Source organism: Trachypithecus francoisi, unplaced genomic scaffold (assembly GCF_009764315.1).
Source record: "Trachypithecus francoisi isolate TF-2019V2 unplaced genomic scaffold, Tfra_2.0 Lachesis_group8, whole genome shotgun sequence".
In the NCBI taxonomy this organism is placed as follows: Eukaryota; Metazoa; Chordata; class Mammalia; order Primates; family Cercopithecidae; genus Trachypithecus; species Trachypithecus francoisi.
In genome coordinates this window covers 15,505,234-15,525,453 of record NW_022681473.1, presented here as the reverse complement: position 1 = coordinate 15,525,453, position 20,220 = coordinate 15,505,234, and the positions used below count along the sequence as shown (strand labels likewise).

Here is a 20,220-nt window from a genome sequence, read left to right as displayed (position 1 = left end):
AGAAGCCCCAGGTGAGAATTACTTTGGGATCTAGAGGACTGTGAGTAGGAGGGAGAGTCCCTTTCAGGTAACAGACATAATTAGTGGAGGCATGTAGGCTTTAACTAATTAGGAACAATTTACCTTCCATGTTTCTTTAAGTTAGGGAAAGCTATGAGCAGAAATTACCAGTTGAGTTTGCATCAAAGAAATAGTGATCTTTTGCCCTAGAGAATCTTGAACAGAACAATTGAAACCTTCCTCCCGGAACCCTAATCCCTCTCATTCCCTGAATTTGTCCAGCACTAAAACTAAGGAATGGCGCGGATCCTGTCTTAATTCTTTTCCGTTTTCACTATTTGAGAGGCAGAGTGTCTGCTGAAGTAACCTTCTACCTCCCAGTTAGTTGCTAGACTTCGTTTAGGATAACTACTTCGATGCTTATCTATCTTAGTTTAATCTCCTTTTTTGACTGGCAGAGGGGCAGTGCTATGTAAGTGGGATAAGCACTCTTTGGGGGAGTTTAGGAGATTGATTCTGGTAAAGTCTGTTAACCTTTGTGGACCTAAGTTCTTCCTGTCCATAAGGAGAACGTTGACCTACAGCAGTTTGCATAAGCAACATGACCCTTTTTCAAATTAAATCTTATATACAAAAAGAAAAACATAAAAAGTAGGGCTGCTCTGGTTCAAGTGAGGCTGGCATGTAGAGGCCCAGCCCGTTGGTATTGCCTCTTTACCCTGTAGGATCCCCTGAGACCTTCTAGTGCTCCTGGTAACACCATTTGGAATCACTTTGAATTGTATCTTGTTTAAAGTCTCATCAAACTGTGAACTAGTCCATTTAAGGTCTTATTTTATCCATTTCTAAAGCTGGTGGGGAGGGGGCAGGGATAAGATCTTTGCTTCATGTGATTTTTTTTTTTTTGAGATTGAGTCTTACTTTGTCACCCAGGCTGGAGTATGGTAGTGTGATCTTGGCTCACTGCAACCTCTGCCTCCTGGGTTCAAGCGATTCTCCTACCTCAACCTCCTGAGTAGCTGGAATTACAGGCGCCTGCCACTACGCCCAGCTAATTTTTGTATTTTTAGTAGAGATGGGGTTTCACCATAATGACCAGGCTGGCCTCAAACTCCTGACTTCAGGTTATCCACCAACCTCGGCCTCTCAGAGTGCTGGGATTACAGTCGTGATCCACTGCGCCTGGCCACTTCATGTGATCTTCTAAGGGAAGGATAAAGTCAGAGTTGTCTGGAAATCCATGATGGTCTTCTCAGGCTCCCATCTATGATATAGCTTGTGGCTTTTCAGTTTCTGCCTCAGTCCTCTTCCAACCCTTTTACCCACAGGAAGTTGGCCAACCTCCATGGATTTCTCTCTGCCCGCCCCCCAACCTGCAGAGGTATTAGCACTTGATTTGAGTGGGAGCAGCCTTGTGATTTAGCACATTAATGGAGCAGTGGTTGTTCCTTTTCCTTCTCACATTGTTTTCTTATTCAGGAATAAGTGCCCAGGTCCTACGTCTCACATTCAGCTGGTTGAAAGTCTGGGTTACAGAGGTACCACAAATCAGGTGTTTTCAGAGAAACTGGGTTGCCTACCTGTAAAGGGAGAAATTGTTTTCTCATAGAATTTTGAGGAAAGCATTTCTAAATGAGGATCCCCCTGGGCAGGAAGTGGAACATTCATTTCAGCCTTCTCTCATCAACAGGGAACACTAGTCATATGCTCAAGCAATATGCTGGGCATGAGTGGAATGCATAGACCTATTCTTTAGGAGCTTAGTGTCTCTGTTTTAAGTGTCCTTGAATCCCTAGTATTTCAGATAGGGGAAGGTAGAGCTGGGATAATTGATGATGATGATAATGATGGTGATAGTTAATAATGTTTTCTTTTGTCTTCTGTCCACTGAATGCTCAGTATCAAGCCAGCTAGTTTAAAAAGAATTCTAGCACTTTGGGAGGCCGAGACGGGTGAATCACGAGGTCAGGAGATCAAGACCATTCTGGCTAACACAGTGAAACCCCATCTCTACTAAAAATACAAAAAAATTAGCCGGACGTGGTGGTGGGCACCTGTAGTTCCAGCTAATCGGGAGGCTGAGACTGGAGAATGGCGTGAACCCAGGAGGCGGAACTTGCAGTGAGCCAAGACTGTGCTGCTGCACTCCAGTCTGGGTGACAGAGTGAGACTCCTTCTCAAAAAAAAAAAAAAAAAAAAAAGAATGCTAGAGGCTGGGAGCAGTGGCTTACAAGTGGCTTACACCTGTAATCCCAGTACTTTGGGAGGCAGGGGTGGGAGGATTGCTGAGCCCAGGAGTTTGAGACCAGCCTGGCCAACATAGTGAGACCTGTCTCTACAAAAAACAAGCAAAGTCAGCTGGTCATGGTGGCATGTGGCATGCACCTGTAGTCCCAGCTACTTGGGAGGGTGAGGCAGGAGGGTTGCTTGAGTCTGGGGGGTGATTTCAGTGAGCCAAGATCACACCACTGCACTCCAGCGTGGGTGACAGCAAGACCCTGTCTCCAAAAAAATGAATTCTAATGTATTTTGAATGAAGATCTTTCGCCTTCGTTCTCATATTTGTACTATGTTGCTGAAGTAACAAGGTGGAGAGTTTCATGTGGATTACCTAAGGCCTTGCATAGCAAAGTATTAATTGAGGCAGGATTAAAATCTAAAGATTCTTGACTCCTACTTTGTGTTTCTTTCTAAGAACTTAACCATTTTTTTGTGATAGGATGCGTTAGGGAGTGCTAGGAAACAGGGTTTCAGGAGTGTGGATATTGGAATCCATTCTCCCAATTTTATTTTTATTTTGTTTTATATATTTATTTTGAGATGGAGTTTCACTCGTACGCCCAGGCTGGAGTGAAGTGGTGCAATCTTGGCTCACTGCAACTTCTGCCCCCCGGGTTCAAGCGATCCTCTTGCCTCAGCCTCCTGAGTAGCTGGGATTACTGGTGCTCACCACCATGCCCAGATAATTTTTGTATTTTTAGTAGAGACGGGGTTTTACCATGTTGGCCAGGCTGGTCTCGAACTCCTGACCTCAGGTGATCCACCTGCCTTGGCATCCCAAAGTGCCAGGGTTACAGGCGTGAGCCACTGTGCCTGGCCCCATTCTCCCAATTTTGTTTGGCCTTGAAAACAGGAGTGCTGAATGGATGGGCAGAAGAACCTGTTCTACCTGAGATGGTATAGGTCTGGTAGTCCTGTCAATGAGTCAGCCAGCCTTCTGGGCTGTGGCCACTCCCTAGGCTTTAGAGCTTTATGATTATTGCCATAGTCTAAGGACAAGCCCCAACAACTCCTGAGCTCTGGCCTCATCTTCCATCAAAGGCAACAGATTCAGACAGGCCACTTGGGGTGGTCACCTAGGAATCTGGCAAAGTACCATAGCAACGGAAAACCTCTCCTTAAATCAAGCAGAATTTGGGATATGGCAAGAACAGGCTCTGCTCACACATGCCTCTCCTTGGTGGGGTGTTCCTTACAGTGCTGATTGGAAGCAATGGTTCTGTGAATCTAGGAGCAAATATTGCCCATGAAGTTGTTATTTGCATCATTTCTAGATTCTGGCACTGTAGGGGCAGACTTCATTTTGGCAACAGATACTGGAATTCCATTCCAGGATTACACACTTTATCTGGAACAAGTTGATATCCAGAAGGTTGTAGGGGTCAAGTTCATCATCCAGGGTTAGGTTAGCAGGATCCTCAAGAAATTGAGTTGCTTTGCTTAAAAATAAAACTGGCTGGGCATGGTGGCTCATGTCTGTAATCCCAGCACTTTGGGAGGCCGAGGCAGGCAAATCGCTTTGAGCTCAGTGGTTGAGTCCAGCCTGGGCAACATGGTGAAACCCTGTTTCTACAAAAAATTAGCCGGGCGTGGTGATGTGCATCTGTAGTCCCAGCTCCTCAGGAGGCTGGTGTCGAGGATCACTTGAGCTCAGGAGTTTGAGGCTGCAGTGGGCTGTGATCTTGCCACTGCACTGCAGCCTGGGCAAGAGAGCGAGACCCTGTCTCAAAAAACAAAACTGAAGAAAGAGTCGGAAAGATTGACATGAGCCTGCAAGAGGTTTCATATCTTGTTCTTATTCTCGTTAGTTTCCCTCAGGGATGGAGACTAAAGTGAATATTTCTTTCAGAAGCTCAAGAGGCCACAGTGGCCAGTTGTAGGAATGAGACTTTTAAATCATGGGCACCTCAGTGTTCTAAGGATTTAATTTCTTTTTCCCTTCTAATTATCTTCCCAGGCAGTAGGAGTCAAGTGAGTCACCCTTTCTCTTCTTCCCCAGGTGGAAATTGAAGTGACAACTTAGTACTAGGGAGGGGCTCTGACCTGGATGACTGGTTTTCAGTTTCTCTCCCTCCCTCTTAAGGAACCTAGGAGATCAGGCTTTGGGGTGAGGCAGTACAGGAACTCTTCTTTTTGCTTATATTCCACTCCAAACCCTGCCAATGTATGGAGACATCTTTTCTGAACCAAAGAACTCATAGAGGAAGAAGCTTCTATGGGGGGCTTTCTTTGAGGATAGTATAGAACTGTGACTGAAGGTCTCTTTAGTCCCTATAATTGAGGCCCTCGCTCCAGCTTCATTATTTTGTCTTCTAACTGTGTACTGACATATCAAGAGAACCAAACAGCTAATTGATATTTACTATCTAAAAAGCCTGGCATATAATAAATATTAAAAACTTTTTTAAATGAATAGCTGAATGGAATTTGAATAAATAGATGGTGGTGGTAAAGATTTGTGAGATGCTTTGTGACAGTTTTGTCTCTTATCTTTGGTTTACTTATATCTCGTTAAGGAACTGAGTTCCTCCAAACTGCTCTGAGTCAGTGTCAGGGCTGTGCTTTTTGTTTTGGTGGGTGCAGATATCTTTTCTTCACAGAATCCAGGACTGCTGTGGATTAATTCTCTAGAATCATATGCTGTCTTGTCCTCCTGTCCTCTTCTTCCTTTCCTTCAGTGAGTTCTTCCTTCCTTTGACTGGTCCAGATAAAGGGGACAAGGACAGATGCTGTCCTCATTCTGGAGATTAAGTTCTCAGCCACAAAGTAGATTAGAGTATTTAGCCACTGTCTTGGTAGTGGGAAGTTCTCCTTGAGCTGTGACAAGAGTGTTTGATACTACTGACAAAACAAGCAGCACATCATGTTCTTCCAAAACTTCTAGCTCCCAGGAAATCAGCAGAGAAAGGAAGAGCTCTGGAAGCATTCCTATGTAGATTCATATCCTGAAAGAAACTGAGTTTAATTCTGGACTAGAGAATTGTTTATTGGTCAAGAAAAGTTACCTTGAAGCATGTCTCTTGAGTTGATTGCTGTGGAATACTGGGTATGTTTGGGTAGTTTCTTTTTCCTACAAAATTGAGGACTTCTTTGGTCTGTTAGTCTCTATCCTCCCCCATTCCTGCTTCATTTTTAGACATCAAAGAGTTGACTTCTGTGTCTTGATATCCATTCCCATCTGTGTGTTTTAAAAGAATTTCCCGACCTTAGGAACTGGCCTCTGGTTGAATAAACTCTCAGGCATATCCAATGCAATGAAGAAACTTTAGGCACTTGAGTGGTTCAGAGTCACCTGGCAAGGGGGAGCGGGGGCTAGAGAGGTAGGTGGTATCCCATGCTTTGGGCCAATGTGCAGGTCAGTGGGACGTGGCTGGGATCGTGAAACCTCAGGCTGCTCCAGAGAAGGGAGTGTAGCTGGTATCAGTTACATAGTTAGTACCTAGTTCTCATGTCTGGTTAGAAAGGCGATAAGGACAGATCTCAAAACGTGGGAAGATCCACAGGGTAAGAATGAATTGGAAGCACAAAGACCTTAGTGCAAGGGGTTAAGATGGGAGAGATTCTGAGTCTTGTGCTTTTATCTAAAGTGAGCAGTTCTCATAGAAAACTAGACTCACTTGGTGGGAAAGATAAAGATAATAATTTGGGGTGGCAAGGGTAAACCATACAAGATTTATCTATAGGTAGGGGGCTAAGTCTTTACTGATTTTTGTATGGATGGTTCGTGTCCAAAATATTAGAGGCAACCCCTCATTTTCTTTATTGTCTGTGCAGGTGTCCAGGACTAAGCCTGTATGTGTCACCTGCAGTGCCCATCTACAATGCAATTATGTTTCTCTTTGTGTTGGCCAACTTCAGCATGGCCACCTTCATGGACCCAGGGATTTTCCCTCGAGGTAAGATCTGCTTCTGTCTTAGAAGCACCTTTGAAAAGCACCTTTGAAAAACAATGATTTGGCCCTACGCAGTTGATCTTGGGCCTTAAGAGTCCTGAGATTTTGGGATATGAAAAATAATGATTTGGGCATACGCTGTTGATCTTGGGCCTTAAAGTCCGGGGATTTTGGGATACTTTTATCCTTCTCTGATGATGAAAATCAGGTCAGGGCCTTCAGGAATATATGTCATAACTTCTAGTCCTATGATTCACTTTGGGTCAAATCTTTGAGTTTTAGTTATTTGTTCAGCAGAAATTTATTTAAAGCATATGAGTTGGATGCTATTTTTAGGTACAGTAATACCCACAGTGAATTAAGACACTTATAACAGTGTGATGCAGACTATAGTGGAGGCATGAGCAAGGTTCTGTGAGAATATAAAGCATTGAGAACAAAGAAATATGAGAACATATTTTGTCCAAATAAATTGGGGAAATGCTGCTGAAAATAGGTGGGAAGGACTTTAACAAGTAGAATATAGGAGGGAAGGGCATTTTTAGGCAGAGGAAACAGCACATGCAGAAGCTTATAGCCATGAAATGGCAAACTTAGTGGGGCTAGAAGATGTTATGCATGGTGCGACCAGAGGGATGGGAAGTAAACCCAGAGCCAAATTGTCAAGGACTTTATATACTAAGTTAAATAGATCATACTTTTTCCTTTGGATAGGAAGAGGTCTTTAATTGGAGGATTTAACATCAGTATTCCTTTTAGAAAAATAATTTTTTTTTTTTTTTTTTTTTTTTGAGACGGAGTCTTGCTCTGTCGCCCAGGCTGGAGTGCAGTGGCCAGAGCTCAGCTCACTGCAAACTCTGCCTCCCGGGTTTATGCCATTCTCCTGCCTCAGCCTCCCGAGTAGCTGTGACTACAGGCGCCGCCACCTCACCTGGCTAGTTTTTTGTATTTTTTTTAGTAGAGACAGGGTTTCACCATGTTAGCCAGGATGGTCTCGATCTCCTGACCTCGTGATCCGCCTGTCTCGGCCTCCCAAAGTGCTGGGATTACAGGCTTGAGCCACCGCGCCCGGCCACACAAAAATAATTCTTATAAGAATTACAGGCCAGGCGCAGTGGCTTACGCCTGTAATCCCAGCACTTTGGGAGGCCGAGGCGGGCGGATCACCTGAGGTCAGGAGTTTGAGACCAGTCTGACCAACATGGTGAAACCCTGTCTCTACTAAAATTACAAAAATTAGCTGGGCATGGTGGTGGATGCCTATAATCTCAGCTACTCAGGAGGCTGAGGCAGGAGAATCGCTTGAACCCAGGAGGCAGAGGTGGCAGTGAGCCATAATCGCGCCATTGCATTCCAGTGTGGGGGACAGAGCAAGACTCCGTCTCAAAAAAAAAAAAAAGAGCTGCCTTTTGGGAGGCTGTGGAAATAAACCAGATGAGCACTTGAATTCAAGGCTGGATTTACAGATTTTTTAGTAGTAGACTCAACAGTTTTTCATGACTTTTCATGATTTTATTTGGCAAGAGAGAGAAAGTGGAGGAATTATCTAGAGTAGTTTCAAGGTTCATAACTGGGAGATAAGTTGAATACTGATTTTTATAAGCCAGAATATGAGATACAAGAATGTCAAACGGGTTTGGAGGGAAGACAGAGAATAAATACTCTTAGACGTGTTGAATTTGATATACTTGAATCAGCCAGGTAGAGTTACCCAGTGGGCAATTGAATAGTCAGTGTTGAAGACCTTGATTTAATAATCTTCATCCATGTGATATTTCAAGCAACAGGAGTAAGATTGTCCAGAGAAAATACTGTGAGATTATGAAAGAACTGAGGTTAGACCTGATCAGCACTGACATTTCTGTAACGATCAGAGGAGGAGGAAGAGGAAGGTTTGAGTGAGAAGAGTTAGTAGGAGGAGAAATAGAACAAAGTGGGAACTAAGGAAAATTCATCAGGTAGCTGATGGTTGGCAGTATTGAAATTAGAGAGCTCCAGTAGTATGGAAACTCAAATTTCCCATTTCTTTTGGTAACTAAGAAATAATTTTTTTTTTTTTTGGGACAAAGTCTGACTGTCGCCCAGGCTGGAGTGCAGTGACGCGATCTCGGCTCACTGCAACCTCCGCCTCCCGGGTTCACACCGTTCTCCTGCCTCAGCCTCTCGAGTAGCTGGGACTATAGGCGCCCGCCACCACGCCTGGCTAAGTTTTTGTATTTTTAGTAGAAACGGGGTTTCACCGTGTTCGCCAGGATAGTGTCGATCTCCTGACCTTGTGATCCACCTGCCTCGGCCTCCCAAAGTGCTAGGATTGCAGGCGTGAGCCACTGTGCCCGGCCTGTTTTTTTTTTTTTTTTTTTTGAGACAGGGTCTCACTCGGTTGCCCAGTGAGTGGAGTGGAGTGCAGTGGCGTCCTCACGGCTCACTGCAGCCTTGACCCCCTGGGCTCAGGTGATCCTCCCACTTCAGCCTCTGGAATTGCTGGGACTACAGGCACCGGCCACCACACCCAGCTAATTTTTCTATACCTATTTTTGGTAGAGATGGGGTTTCGCCATGTGGCCCAGGCTGGTGTCAAACTCCCAGGCACAAACAGTCCACTCGCCTCAGCCTCCCAAAGTGCTAGGATTATGGGCATGAGCCACCACACCTGGCCTGAAATAATTAATTATAACAAAAATAGATATATGTGTGTATGAGGAAGAGATACTGCTAAATATCTAAGTTGTATAGGTTTGGAAGGCAGTGAGTGAGAAATGAGAAAACAGGCAATGACTATCAAAATTACTCTCTTTTTCTTTTTTTTTTGAGACAGGGTCTCGCTCTGTTGCCTAGGCTGGAGTGCCATGGCGCAATCTCGGCTCACTATAACCTCTGCTTCCTGGATTCAAGCAATTCTCCTGCCTCAGCCTCCCGAATAGCTGGGACTATAGAGTCCCACCAGCACGCCCAGCTAATTTTTGTATTTTTAGTAGAGATGGGGTTTCCATATTGGCCAGGCTGGTATCGAACTCCTGACCTTGTGATCCGCCTGCCTCAACCTCCCAATGTGCTGCGATTATAGGCATGAGCCACTGCGCCTGGCCCAAAATTACTGTCTTAAGAAGTAAGCTGGCCGGGCGCGGTGGCTCAAGCCTGTAATCCCAGCACTTTGGGAGGCCGAGATGGGCGGATCACGAGGTCAGGAGATCGAGACCATCCTGGCTAACACGGTGAAACCCCGTCTCTACTAAAAAATACAAAAAACTAGCCGGGCAAGGTGGCAGGCGCCTATAGTCCCAGCTACTCGGGAGGCTGAGGCAGGAGAATGGCGTAAACCTGGGAGGCGGAGCTTGCAGTGAGCTGAGGTCCGGCCACTGCACTCCAGCCTGGGCGACAGAGCGAGACTCCGTCTCAAAAAAAAAAAAAAAAAAGTAAGCTGGCTAGGCACAGTGGCTCATGCCTATAATCCTAGCACTTTGGGAGGCTGAGGTGGGCAGATAACCCGAGGTCGGGAGTTTGAGACCAGCCTGACAAACATGGAGAAAATCCATCTCTACTAAAAATACAAAAAATTAGCCGGGCATGGTGGCATATGCCTGTAATCCCAGTTACTCGGGAGGCTGAGGCAGGAGAATTGCTTGAACCCAGGAGGCAGAGGTTGCAGGGAGCTGAGATCTCGCCATTGCACTCGAGCCTAGGCAACAAGAGCAAAACTCTGTCTCAAAAACAAAACAAAACAAAACAAAAGCCATGAAGGCAGAAGTTGGAGTAATACCGTATGGGAGAAGGAGAGGGTTTTTTAGGATACAGAATTTAACTTGTTTGTGGCGTGAAGAGATGGAACCAGAGGAGAGAGAAGCTGAGATTGAAGAAAGGTGATAATTGAAATTGGACTTTTAGAGGAAGGAGATGCTTTCCAGTACATATCTGAAGGTTATGCTTGCAGAAGAAGTAGGCTGTCTCTGGAATAGGAGGGGAGAGAACTATCATCAGTGGACTAAAAGGTGGAAAGAAGATAAGTTGACAAAGGTTGTCACTGATGACATGTAGTTTTCCTCTCAAAGGTGAGGTTATTTTGCAAGAGTGAGATAAGTAGTTTCAGGCTAGCAACTCTGGTGAGATGAAGTGTTTCTGAAATTCACTGTGGGCTGGGCGTGGTGGCTTATATCTTAATCCCAGCACTTTGGGAGGCCAAGGTGGGCAGATCACCTGAGGTCAGGAGTTCAAGACCAGCCTGGCCAACATGGTAAAACCCCGTTTCCACTGAAAAACACAAAAATTAGCCCGGCGTGGTGGCCGGTTTCTGTGTTCCCAGCTACTCGGGAGGCTGAGGCAGGAGAATCGCTTGAACGGGGGAGGAGGAGGTTGCAGTGAGCCGAGATTGCACCATTGCACTCCAGCCTGGGCAACAGAGCAAGACTCTGTCTCAAAAAGAAAGAAAAAAAGAAACTCATTGTGCTCCCAAAGCCTACATCATTGTGCTTCATTTGTGACTTCCCTTCAAAGATTGAAGTGAGGGTGAGGGAAAGGAACTTTGTGTCCCTAAAGCCAAGGAAGGCTATTTTAATGAGCCTTTAATATTCATTCATCAAATATTTATTGATGTAATATGGAAGGCACTATGATGGTCATTTGGGGTGATGTTTTTAAGAAGGTCATTGCTGGCCAGGTGCAATGGCTTACACTTGTAATCTCAGCACTTTGGGAGGCCGGGGCGGATCACTTGAGGTCAGGAGTTCGAGACCAGTCTGGCCAACATGGCGAAACCCCACCTCTACTAAAAATACAGAAATTAGCCAGGTATGGTGGTGCACATGCCTATAACCCTAGCTCCTTGGGAGGCTGAGGCAGGAGAATTGCTTGAATCTGGGAGGTGGAAGTTGTGGTAAGCTGAGATCGCCCCATTGCACTCCAGCCTGGGCGACGAGCAAAACTCCATCTCAAGAAAAATAAATAAAAAATAAAAAGGTCATTCCTTTCAAATAGCTCAGACTAGAAAGGAAGATAGGAAGACACCTCTATAAACAAATACACTGTGGGCCAGGTGCGGTGTCTCACGCTTGTAATCCCAGCTCTTTGGGAGGCCCAGGTGAGTGGATCACCTGAGGTTGGGAGTTTGAGACAAGCCTGACCAACATGGAGAAACCCTGTCTCTACTAAAAATACAAAATTAGCTAGGCGTGGTGGCGCATGCCTGTAATCCCAGCTACTTGGGAGGCTGAGGCTTGGGAGGCTGAGGCAGGAGAATCGCTTGAAGCCAGGAGGCAGAGGTTACCGTGAGCCGAGATTGCGCCACTGCACTCCAGCAATAGTGCGAGACTATGTTTCAAAACAAACAAAAAATACATTGTGATAAGTTGTAAGAGTAATCAAAGAGATCACTTCTGGTAGATGATAATGTAGAACGATCAGACATTTCAAAGTAAGGAGCATGTCAACTGGGCATGCTGGCACCCATCTGCAGTTCTAGCTACTTGGGAGGCTGAGGTTGGAGGATCAGTTGAGCCCAGGAGTTCAGGGCTGCAGTGAGCTGTGGTTGCAGCACAGCACTCCAACATGGGTGATAGAGCAAGATTCTCTTAAAAGAAAAATAGCATTTGAATTTTTTCCCTTTAAAAGAAAAAAATATTTTTTTGAGACGCAGTCTCTCTCTGTTGCCCAGGCTAAAGTGCAGTGGCGCTATCTTGGCTCACTGCAACCTCTGCCTTTCGGGTTCAAGCAATTACTCTACCTCAGCCTCCCGAGTTGCTGGAATTACAGGAGCGTGCCACTAGGCCCAGCTAATTTTTGTATTTTTAGTAGAGATGGGGTCTCACCATGTTGGCTAAGCTACTCTGGAACTCCTGACCTCAAATGACCCAGCTGCCTCGGCCTCCCAAAGTGCTGGAATTACAGGCATGAGCCACTGTGCCTGACCAAAAGAAAAAATCTTTTATTTAAAGATTTTAATAAGTAGTGCACATTCATTACGTACAAAGTATAAAAAAGACAAAACATTACCTATAATTTCACAGACCAGAGCTAACTACTCTTGTGGTATATATCCTCGCAATATTTTGAAGACTTAAAAAATATGTGTGTATATTTATGTATACCATATATCTGTATCTGCAGTATATATTTATGTGTGTGGTTTTTTTTTTTAGACAGTGTCTTACTCTGTCACCCAGGCTGGAGTGCAGTGGCATGATCTTGGCTTACTGCAACCTTTGCCTCCCAGATTCAAGCCATTCTCCTGCCTCAGCCTCCCAAGTAGCTGGGATTACAGGCGTGTGCCACCACCCCTGGTTAATTTTTATGTGTTTTTGTAGAGATTGGGTTTCACCATTTTGGCCAGGCTGGTCTTGAACTCCTGGCCTCATGTGATCTGCCCTCCTTGGCCTCCCAAAGTGCTGGGATTATAGGCATGAGCCACCACACTCAGCTGTACAGTTCTTTAGCTAGCATTTGTTGCCATGTAAATATGAAAAAATGCTATGAAAAGAAATCAGTAAAATTTGAAAACTTAATTTTTAATCCTACACTATCATTTATTTAATTTTTCCTTCCCACATTTTTTTTCCTAGGTTAATAAAAAATAAAAATTGCTCTGGGTGCGGTGGCCCATGCCTGTAATCCTAGCACTTTGGGAGGCTGAGGCGGGTGGATTGCCTGAGCTCAGGAGTTTGAGACCAGCCTGGGAACACGGTAAAACCCTGTCTCTACTAAAAATACAAAAAATTAGCCGCCGAGGTGGCATGTGTCTGTAATCCCAGCTATTGGGAGGCTGAGACAGAAGTATCACTTGAACCCGGGAGGGGGAGGTTGCAGTGAGCCAAGATCACGTCCTTGCACTCCAGCCTGGGCAACAGAGCAAGACTCCATCTCAAAAAACAAAACAACAACAACAACAAAAAAAATTGCTAATTGTATATGAGAAGGCAAATAATGTCTTTTAAGTTTTGAAATGGGATGGTGGGTTTCTGATAGCTGAAAATGGAGAGAAAGGGCATTTATGCTTGTGCAACAAATAATACTGAAATATGTGTATATATAGAAAATTCATAGAGTAGGGGAAGACATTTTGGGAAGGGATTTGGTTTTTTTCTTTTTTTTTTTTAAGATGAAGCCTTGCTCTGTTGCCCAGGCTGGAGTGCAGTGGCGTGATCTCAGCTCACTGCAACCTCCGGCTCCTGGGTTCAAGCGATTCTCCTGCCTCAGCCTCCTGAGTAGCTGGGACTACAGGCGCATGCCACCACACCCGGCTAACTTTTGTATTTTTAGTAGAGACGGGGTTTCACCATGTTGGCCATGCTGGTTTTGAACTCCTGAGTTCAGGCAGTCTGCCCTTCTCGGCCTCCCAAAGTGCTGGGGTTACAGGCATGAGCCACCACGGTTGGCTGGGCAAAGGATTTGTGCCTGGAAAAAAAGGTTGATGTTAGTTCCTCTCTTGAATTGCTATAGTTCACTCATATAAATATAGATACTGAACTCTTATGTAAACTCATTATGTATGTGCTTTGGATATGTAAACTATTTGTTTAAAATATATTCATATACTTAAGCCAAATAACACCAGCAGATGCATACAAGAGCTACCTCTTGAATCATTTTATCTTGAACCTCACTTCCCAATGCAGAATAAATTGCTTCCTCATCCGTGTTCCCATAGTGTTGTATAAAAACCTGACCTCACAGTCTCATAGTTCCTAGTTCCTAGTCTCACTCATTAGAATGTGAATTCCTCAAAGGCAGAAGCTATATTTTAAACATCATTGGATCCCTAGCACTTACTACAGTTCTGGCATAGTTGTTTTTAATTGACTTTTCCTCTCTACAGCTGAGGAGGATGAGGACAAGGAAGATGATTTCCGAGCTCCCCTTTACAAAACAGTGGAGATCAAGGGCATCCAGGTGCGCATGAAATGGTGTGCCACCTGCCGCTTCTACCGTCCCCCTCGATGTTCCCACTGCAGTGTCTGTGACAACTGTGTGGAGGTAAGCACCCTAGGTGGGGTAAGACTTCATGCTTAACCTTCATTGTCTTCATCCTAACCATATAATAGATTCTTAGCTTTGGATGTGGTATAGTCCTGTCTACGTTGGCCACATGGTCCAGCTCTGTCACATGGTGTTAGTAATGACATAACATGAGAGGCAGAGCATAAATATTATTGTAGGAGGGAAGCTTTAACTCAGTATGGGCATAGACTTTCTTTTTTATTTACTTATACTTTTTGTAGTGATGAGGTCTCCCTGTGTTGCTTGGACTGTCTCAAATTCCTGGCTTCAAGTGATTCTCATGCCCTGGCCTCCCAGAGTGCTGGGATTACAGGCATGAGCCATTGCACCAGCAGGGTGTAGGCTTTCTTGACACCAAGATTTATAGTTCTAGCCTTCTAGCTGTTGGCTCATCTTTGGTTATTTATCCTGGCTTTGAGTTTTCTCTTCCAGAAAATCATGCCATTGTGTTTCGATTTGTTGTAGTTCTTTTCCTGCCTGTCCTTCTGTATCCCTTGTCCTTTTTCCATTCCATTTTCATTTGGCTGTAAGCAGTTACCTGCCAAATTCTCCATCCAATCCTCTTTTCTCATGAATCTTGATGTTTTTGCAAAGCCGCTGATATTCATCACTTTTAGAGTTCTTTGGTCACATAGGATAAACTTTGAGAACTGGCCTTGGCCTTTTCATTTTTTTTTTTTTTTTTTTTAGAGGTGGGGTCTTCTATGTTGCCCAGTATAGTGGCTATTCACAGGCAGTCATCATAGTTCACTACAGCCTTGAACTCCTGGGCTCAAGCCCCAGCCTCCCAAGTAGCTGGGACTACAAGTGTGCACCACGACGCCTGGTTTGGCCTTGGCCTTTGACCAACCTCTGGAAGGTCTTCCTTGCAGATTTATAGAGCAAAATAAACTGGATTTAATTTTGAACTAATTGGTGACCATGATCATAAATTACTAAAACCAAAACTTAGCTGCCATTTGTTTCTTTTCTTGACAGAAGTAATTTAATGCTATGGTCCAGGGATGCCTCTCATCTGTCTCTTTTTGTCCCTAGGAATTTGATCATCACTGCCCCTGGGTGAACAACTGTATTGGTCGCCGGAACTACCGTTATTTCTTCCTCTTCCTCCTTTCCCTGACAGCCCATATTATGGGTGTGTTTGGCTTTGGCCTCCTTTATGTCCTCTACCACATAGAGGAACTCTCAGGGGTCCGCACGGCTGTCACGTATCCTTCAAGGCCTTTTAGGTTGTGGGATTGGAAGGGGGAGGAATGAGGGCTAAAGGGAAAATGGCTGCAGTAGGGGCTGGGGAAAGTGAGATCATGTTGCTCTGTTCTCCTTGATTGTTTGGCATCAGAATGGCAGTAATGTGTGTGGCTGGCTTATTCTTCATCCCTGTAGCTGGCCTCACGGGATTTCACGTGGTGCTGGTGGCCAGGGGACGCACAACCAATGAACAGGTATGGAGAGAAGTGACGAGAGACCCCTGAAGAGCAGGGCATGTGTCTTTAGCCCTCTGATTAGTGTGCAGTGTAGTGCTTCCACAAAGAGATGCTTAGTGAATACTTTTCATGATTATGTAGAGATTAATGGTAGGGAGTGAGGTAGTCCTAATTCCTCATGTAAGCATAGAGGCCATGTAAGAATAGAGGCCATTTCTCACATATACACCATGGAATACTATGAAGCCATAAAAAAGGATGAGTTCATGTCCTTTGTAGGGACATGGATGAAGCTGGAAACCATCATTCTGGGCAAACTGTTTCAAGGACAGAAAACCAAACACCGCATGTTCTCACTTATAGGTGGGAATTGAACAATGAAAACACTTGGACACATGGTGGGGAACATCACACACTGGGGCCTGTTGTGGGGTGGGGGAGGGATAGCATTAGGAGATATACCTAATGTAAATGACGAGTTAATGGGTACAGCACACCAACATGGCACAGGTATACATATGTAACAAACCTGCATGTTGTGCACATGTACCCTAGAACTTAAAGTATAATAATAAAAAAAAAGAAAATAAATTCTCAAAGAGATGCTAAGACAATAGAGATAAAGGCTGAATTTTGCCCTAAAATATCTTTTTTTTTGAGACAGAGTCTCACTCTGTCGCCCAGGCTGGTGTCCAGTGGCGTGATCTTGGCTCACTGCAATCTCCGCCTCCTGGGTTCAAGTGATTCTTCTGCCTCAGGCTCCCCAGTAGCTGAGATTACAGGTGTGCATCACCACGCCCAGCTAATTTTTGTATTTTTAGTAGAGACAGGGTTTCACCATGTTGGCCAGGCTGGTCTCGAATTCCTGACCTCAGATGATCCACCCACCTCGGCCTCCGAAAGTGCTAAAATATCTTTTGTAACAAAATAATGTCTATCTCCAAAGAAACTCTTGGATGGTTTGGCATCATCACCTGAAATATCAATTGAGAGATCCAAACCAAACTGAAATTAGACAATATAGCATAAAGAATAAGATGATAGTTTTTTAAACAATACTCACCATAGAACTTGGTATCCAAATAATAGTATTCTTTAGTTTGTCAAAAATTATATTAATAGTTTAAAGTGTGGCAAGACATATATGTATATATATATATATATGCTCATCATATGCATGTATTTAAGATCTTCCTGCAAAAAAAAAAAAAAAAAAGAGCCATTTCGTAGTTAACAGACATTTACTGTATGCCCACTGGATACTGGAGAATTTAGGCTCTCAGTTTAGAGAAACAACAAAAGAGTTGGGCTAGCCCTCAAGAAACTTATAGTGCTGCTTACAGGAAAGCAATGATTTTTGTGCATGTAATAGTAGCTAACCTTAATTGCTTTTTTTTTCTTTTTTGAGACGGAGTATCGCTCTGTCACCCAGGCGGGAGCCCAGTGGCTGGGGCGCAGTGGCAGGATCTCGGCTCACTGCAACCTCTGCCTCCTGGCTTCAAGCAATTCTCCTGCCTCCGCTACCCAAGTAGCTGGGATTGCAGGTGCCTGACAGCACGCCCGGCTAATTTTTATATCTTTTTATAGTAGAGACGGGCTTTGCCATGGTGGCCAGGTTGGTCTCGAATTCCTGACCTCAGGTGATCCACTTGCCTCAGCCTCCCAAAGTGCTGGGATTACAGGTGTGAGCCACCATGCCAGCCCTTAATTGCTTATTCTTTATCTTAGTTTTCAATATTTAGAAAGCTATCCCATTTTATATGAGGAAACTGAGGTTTTGGGTCAGCAACCATGAGGTAGACGTAGGATTTGAACTAAGGACTCTGACTGTAGATTCCCTGCTCTTAACCATAACATATATAAATTTCTTGTGTTTTACTCATTTGCGTATCCCTCAGATAGTGAGTGCACAATAATTTGTAATAGATTTGTATTTTGGCCTTTGGAAGTCAAGGTCTCATCTTCTAACCTGGTATTTTTTTCCTCCCTCTAGGTTACGGGTAAATTCCGGGGAGGTGTGAACCCCTTCACCAATGGCTGCTGTAACAATGTCAGCCGTGTTCTCTGCAGTTCTCCAGCACCCAGGTATACCTATCCCTTTGGTCTAGTGTTTACCATTGGTCAGAACTTTTATCTTCTTTGGGCTTGTTCTGGTAAAGGAGGGATCTTGTGGGAGACAGCCTTTAGGAAGGGTTCTCTATCTTAGAATGGTAAGTACCTACATGACCATCCTTTAGTGCAGTGGTCCCTAACCTTTTTGGCAGCAGGGACCAGTTTCATGGGAGACGGTTTTTCCAGAGATGGGGGCTAGGGCGGGGTGGTTTCAGGATGAAACTGTTCCACCTCAGATCATGAGGCATTAGATTCTCATGGCTGGGTGTGGCGGCTTACACCTGTAATCCCAGCACTTTGGGAGGCCAAGGTGAGAGAATCACTTGAGGTCAGAAGTTTGAGTGCAGCCTGGCCAATATAGTGAAACCCCATCTCTACTAAAAATACAAAAATTAGCCGGGCAAGGTGGCAGGCACCTGTAATCCCAGCTACTTGGGAGGCTGAGGCAGGAGAATAGCCTGAACCTGGGAGGGAGAGGTTGCAGTGAGCTGAGATCACACACATACAACCTAGATCCCTTGCATGTGTAGTTTACAACAGGGTTCTAGGGTTTGCGCTCCTAGGAGAATCTCATGCCTTCACTGATCTGACAGGAGGTGGAGCTTAGGTGGTAATGCTCGCTGGCCCACTGCTCACCTCCTGCTGTGTGGCCCAGTTCCTAACAGGCCACGAACCGGTACTGGTCTGCGGCCCAGGGGTTGGGGACCCCTGCTTTAGTGGACACTGTGAATTCCATTGATATTCTTCAGGTATTAAGGTAAATCTCCTTTGAAAATTGAGAGTGAATAAGATACACTCCAAAGTGCTTTCCTTGAGCTAGGTATCTGCTCAGAAAGGCCTAGTCTTGCTTCAGTCCTTCACAGAATCAAAGAAATCTGTTTATTGCTAAGTAAGTGATGACCAAAACTGCAATTACTTTTGCACCAACCTAATAAAAATGCTTTATGCAAACTGTAGATACTTGAAAATAAATGAATGAAAGCTCTCTCTCTTGACACTTAGGTATTTGGGGAGACCAAAGAAAGAGAAGACAATTGTAATCAGACCTCCCTTCCTTCGACCAGAAGTTTCAGATGGGCAGATAACTGTGAAGATCATGGATAATGGCATCCAGGGAGAGCTGAGGAGAACAAAGGTGAGGAATTTAGGGAAGTCAAGCTAGATAACGTGGAAATCTAACTCAAGGCAAAGGGATGGAAGCTTGCTTTAATTTGCTTTTTTGTTTTTCCTTTTGAGACAGAGTCTTGCTCTGTTGCCCAGGCTGGAGTACAGTGGTGCGATCTCGGCTCACTGCAAACTCTGCCTCCTGTGTTCAAGCAATTCTCCTGCCTCAGCCTCCAGAGTAGCTGGGATTACAGGTGCCTGCCACCTTACCTGGCTAATTTTTGTATTTTTAGTAGAGATGGGGTTTTGCCATGTTGGCCAGGCTGGTCTCAACCCCCTGACCTCAGGTGATCCGCCCACCTTGGCCTCCCAAAGTACTGGGATTACAGTCATGAGCCACTGTGCCTGGCCCATATTTCTTACAGTGTTTATCACTTACTGATTTGTGTTAAAATTACTTCAATATAAATCTTGTTTTCTACATTGGATTTTTTCTTTTTTTGAGAGGAAGTCTTGGTCTGTTACTCAGGCTGGACTCCTGTGGTATGATCTCAGCTCACTGCAGCCTCTTCCTCCCAGGTTCAAGCGATTCTCATGCCTCAGCCACCCAAGTAGCTGGTACTACAGGCGCATGCCACCACGCCCTGCTAATTTTTGTATTTTTGGTAGAGGCAGGGTTTTCCTATGTTGGCCAGGCTGGTCTCGAACTCCTGACCTGAATTGATCCACCTCCCTCAGCCTCCCAAAGTGCTGGAATTACAGGCGTGAGCCACTGCACCTGGCCCTATATTAGACTTTAAGTTCATTAACAATAAAAAATGAATTCATTAATTTCCATGTCTTCATAGGACTTAGCAGCTTACAGCTAGATGGTAGGAGCTAAACAAGTAGTGGTTGGTTTAAATGGGCAAATAAGTGACAGAGTTAAAACCTTTTTTTTTTGAGACGGAGTCTCGCTCTGTCACCCAGGCTGGAGTGCAGTGGCCAGATCTCAGCTCACTGCAAGCTCCGCCTCCCGGGTTCACACCATTCTCCTGCCTCAGCCTCCCGAGTAGCTGGGACTACAGGCACCGCCACCTCGCCCGGCTAGTTTTTTGTATTTTTAGTAGAGACGGGGTTTCACCGTGTTAGCCAGGATGGTCTCTATCTCCTGACCTCGTGATCCGCCCGTCTCGGCCTCCCAAAGTGCTGGGATTACAGGCTTGAGCCACCGCACCCGGCCTAAAACCTTTTTTAAACCTTTCTTCTGCCGGGTACAGTAACTCATGCCTATAATCCCAGCACTTTGCGAGGCTGAGGTGGGAAGATCGCTTGAGTTCAGCTCAGCCTGGACAACATAGCGAGACTCCATCTCTAAAACAGACTAAAATAAAAAATAGAAAACTTTTCTGGCTGAGCACAGTGGCTCACGTCTGTAATCCCAG

At 44.9% G+C, this 20,220-nt stretch overlaps 1 protein-coding gene across 3 annotated transcripts in view; it reads left to right on the top strand.

Moving 5' to 3' along the window:
* Positions 1–20,220, top strand: part of ZDHHC5 (zinc finger DHHC-type palmitoyltransferase 5) — a 35,009-nt gene that overhangs the window by 8,414 nt on the left and 6,375 nt on the right. For all 3 annotated transcript variants that reach the window (XM_033204457.1, XM_033204458.1, XM_033204459.1), the window contains exons 3-8: positions 6,055–6,176; positions 13,975–14,132; positions 15,192–15,364; positions 15,496–15,598; positions 17,574–17,665; positions 18,695–18,827. In XM_033204457.1, the coding sequence (XP_033060348.1) occupies positions 6,055–6,176; positions 13,975–14,132; positions 15,192–15,364; positions 15,496–15,598; positions 17,574–17,665; positions 18,695–18,827 (781 nt within the window). The remainder of the gene's footprint in view (positions 1–6,054; positions 6,177–13,974; positions 14,133–15,191; positions 15,365–15,495; positions 15,599–17,573; positions 17,666–18,694; positions 18,828–20,220) is intronic.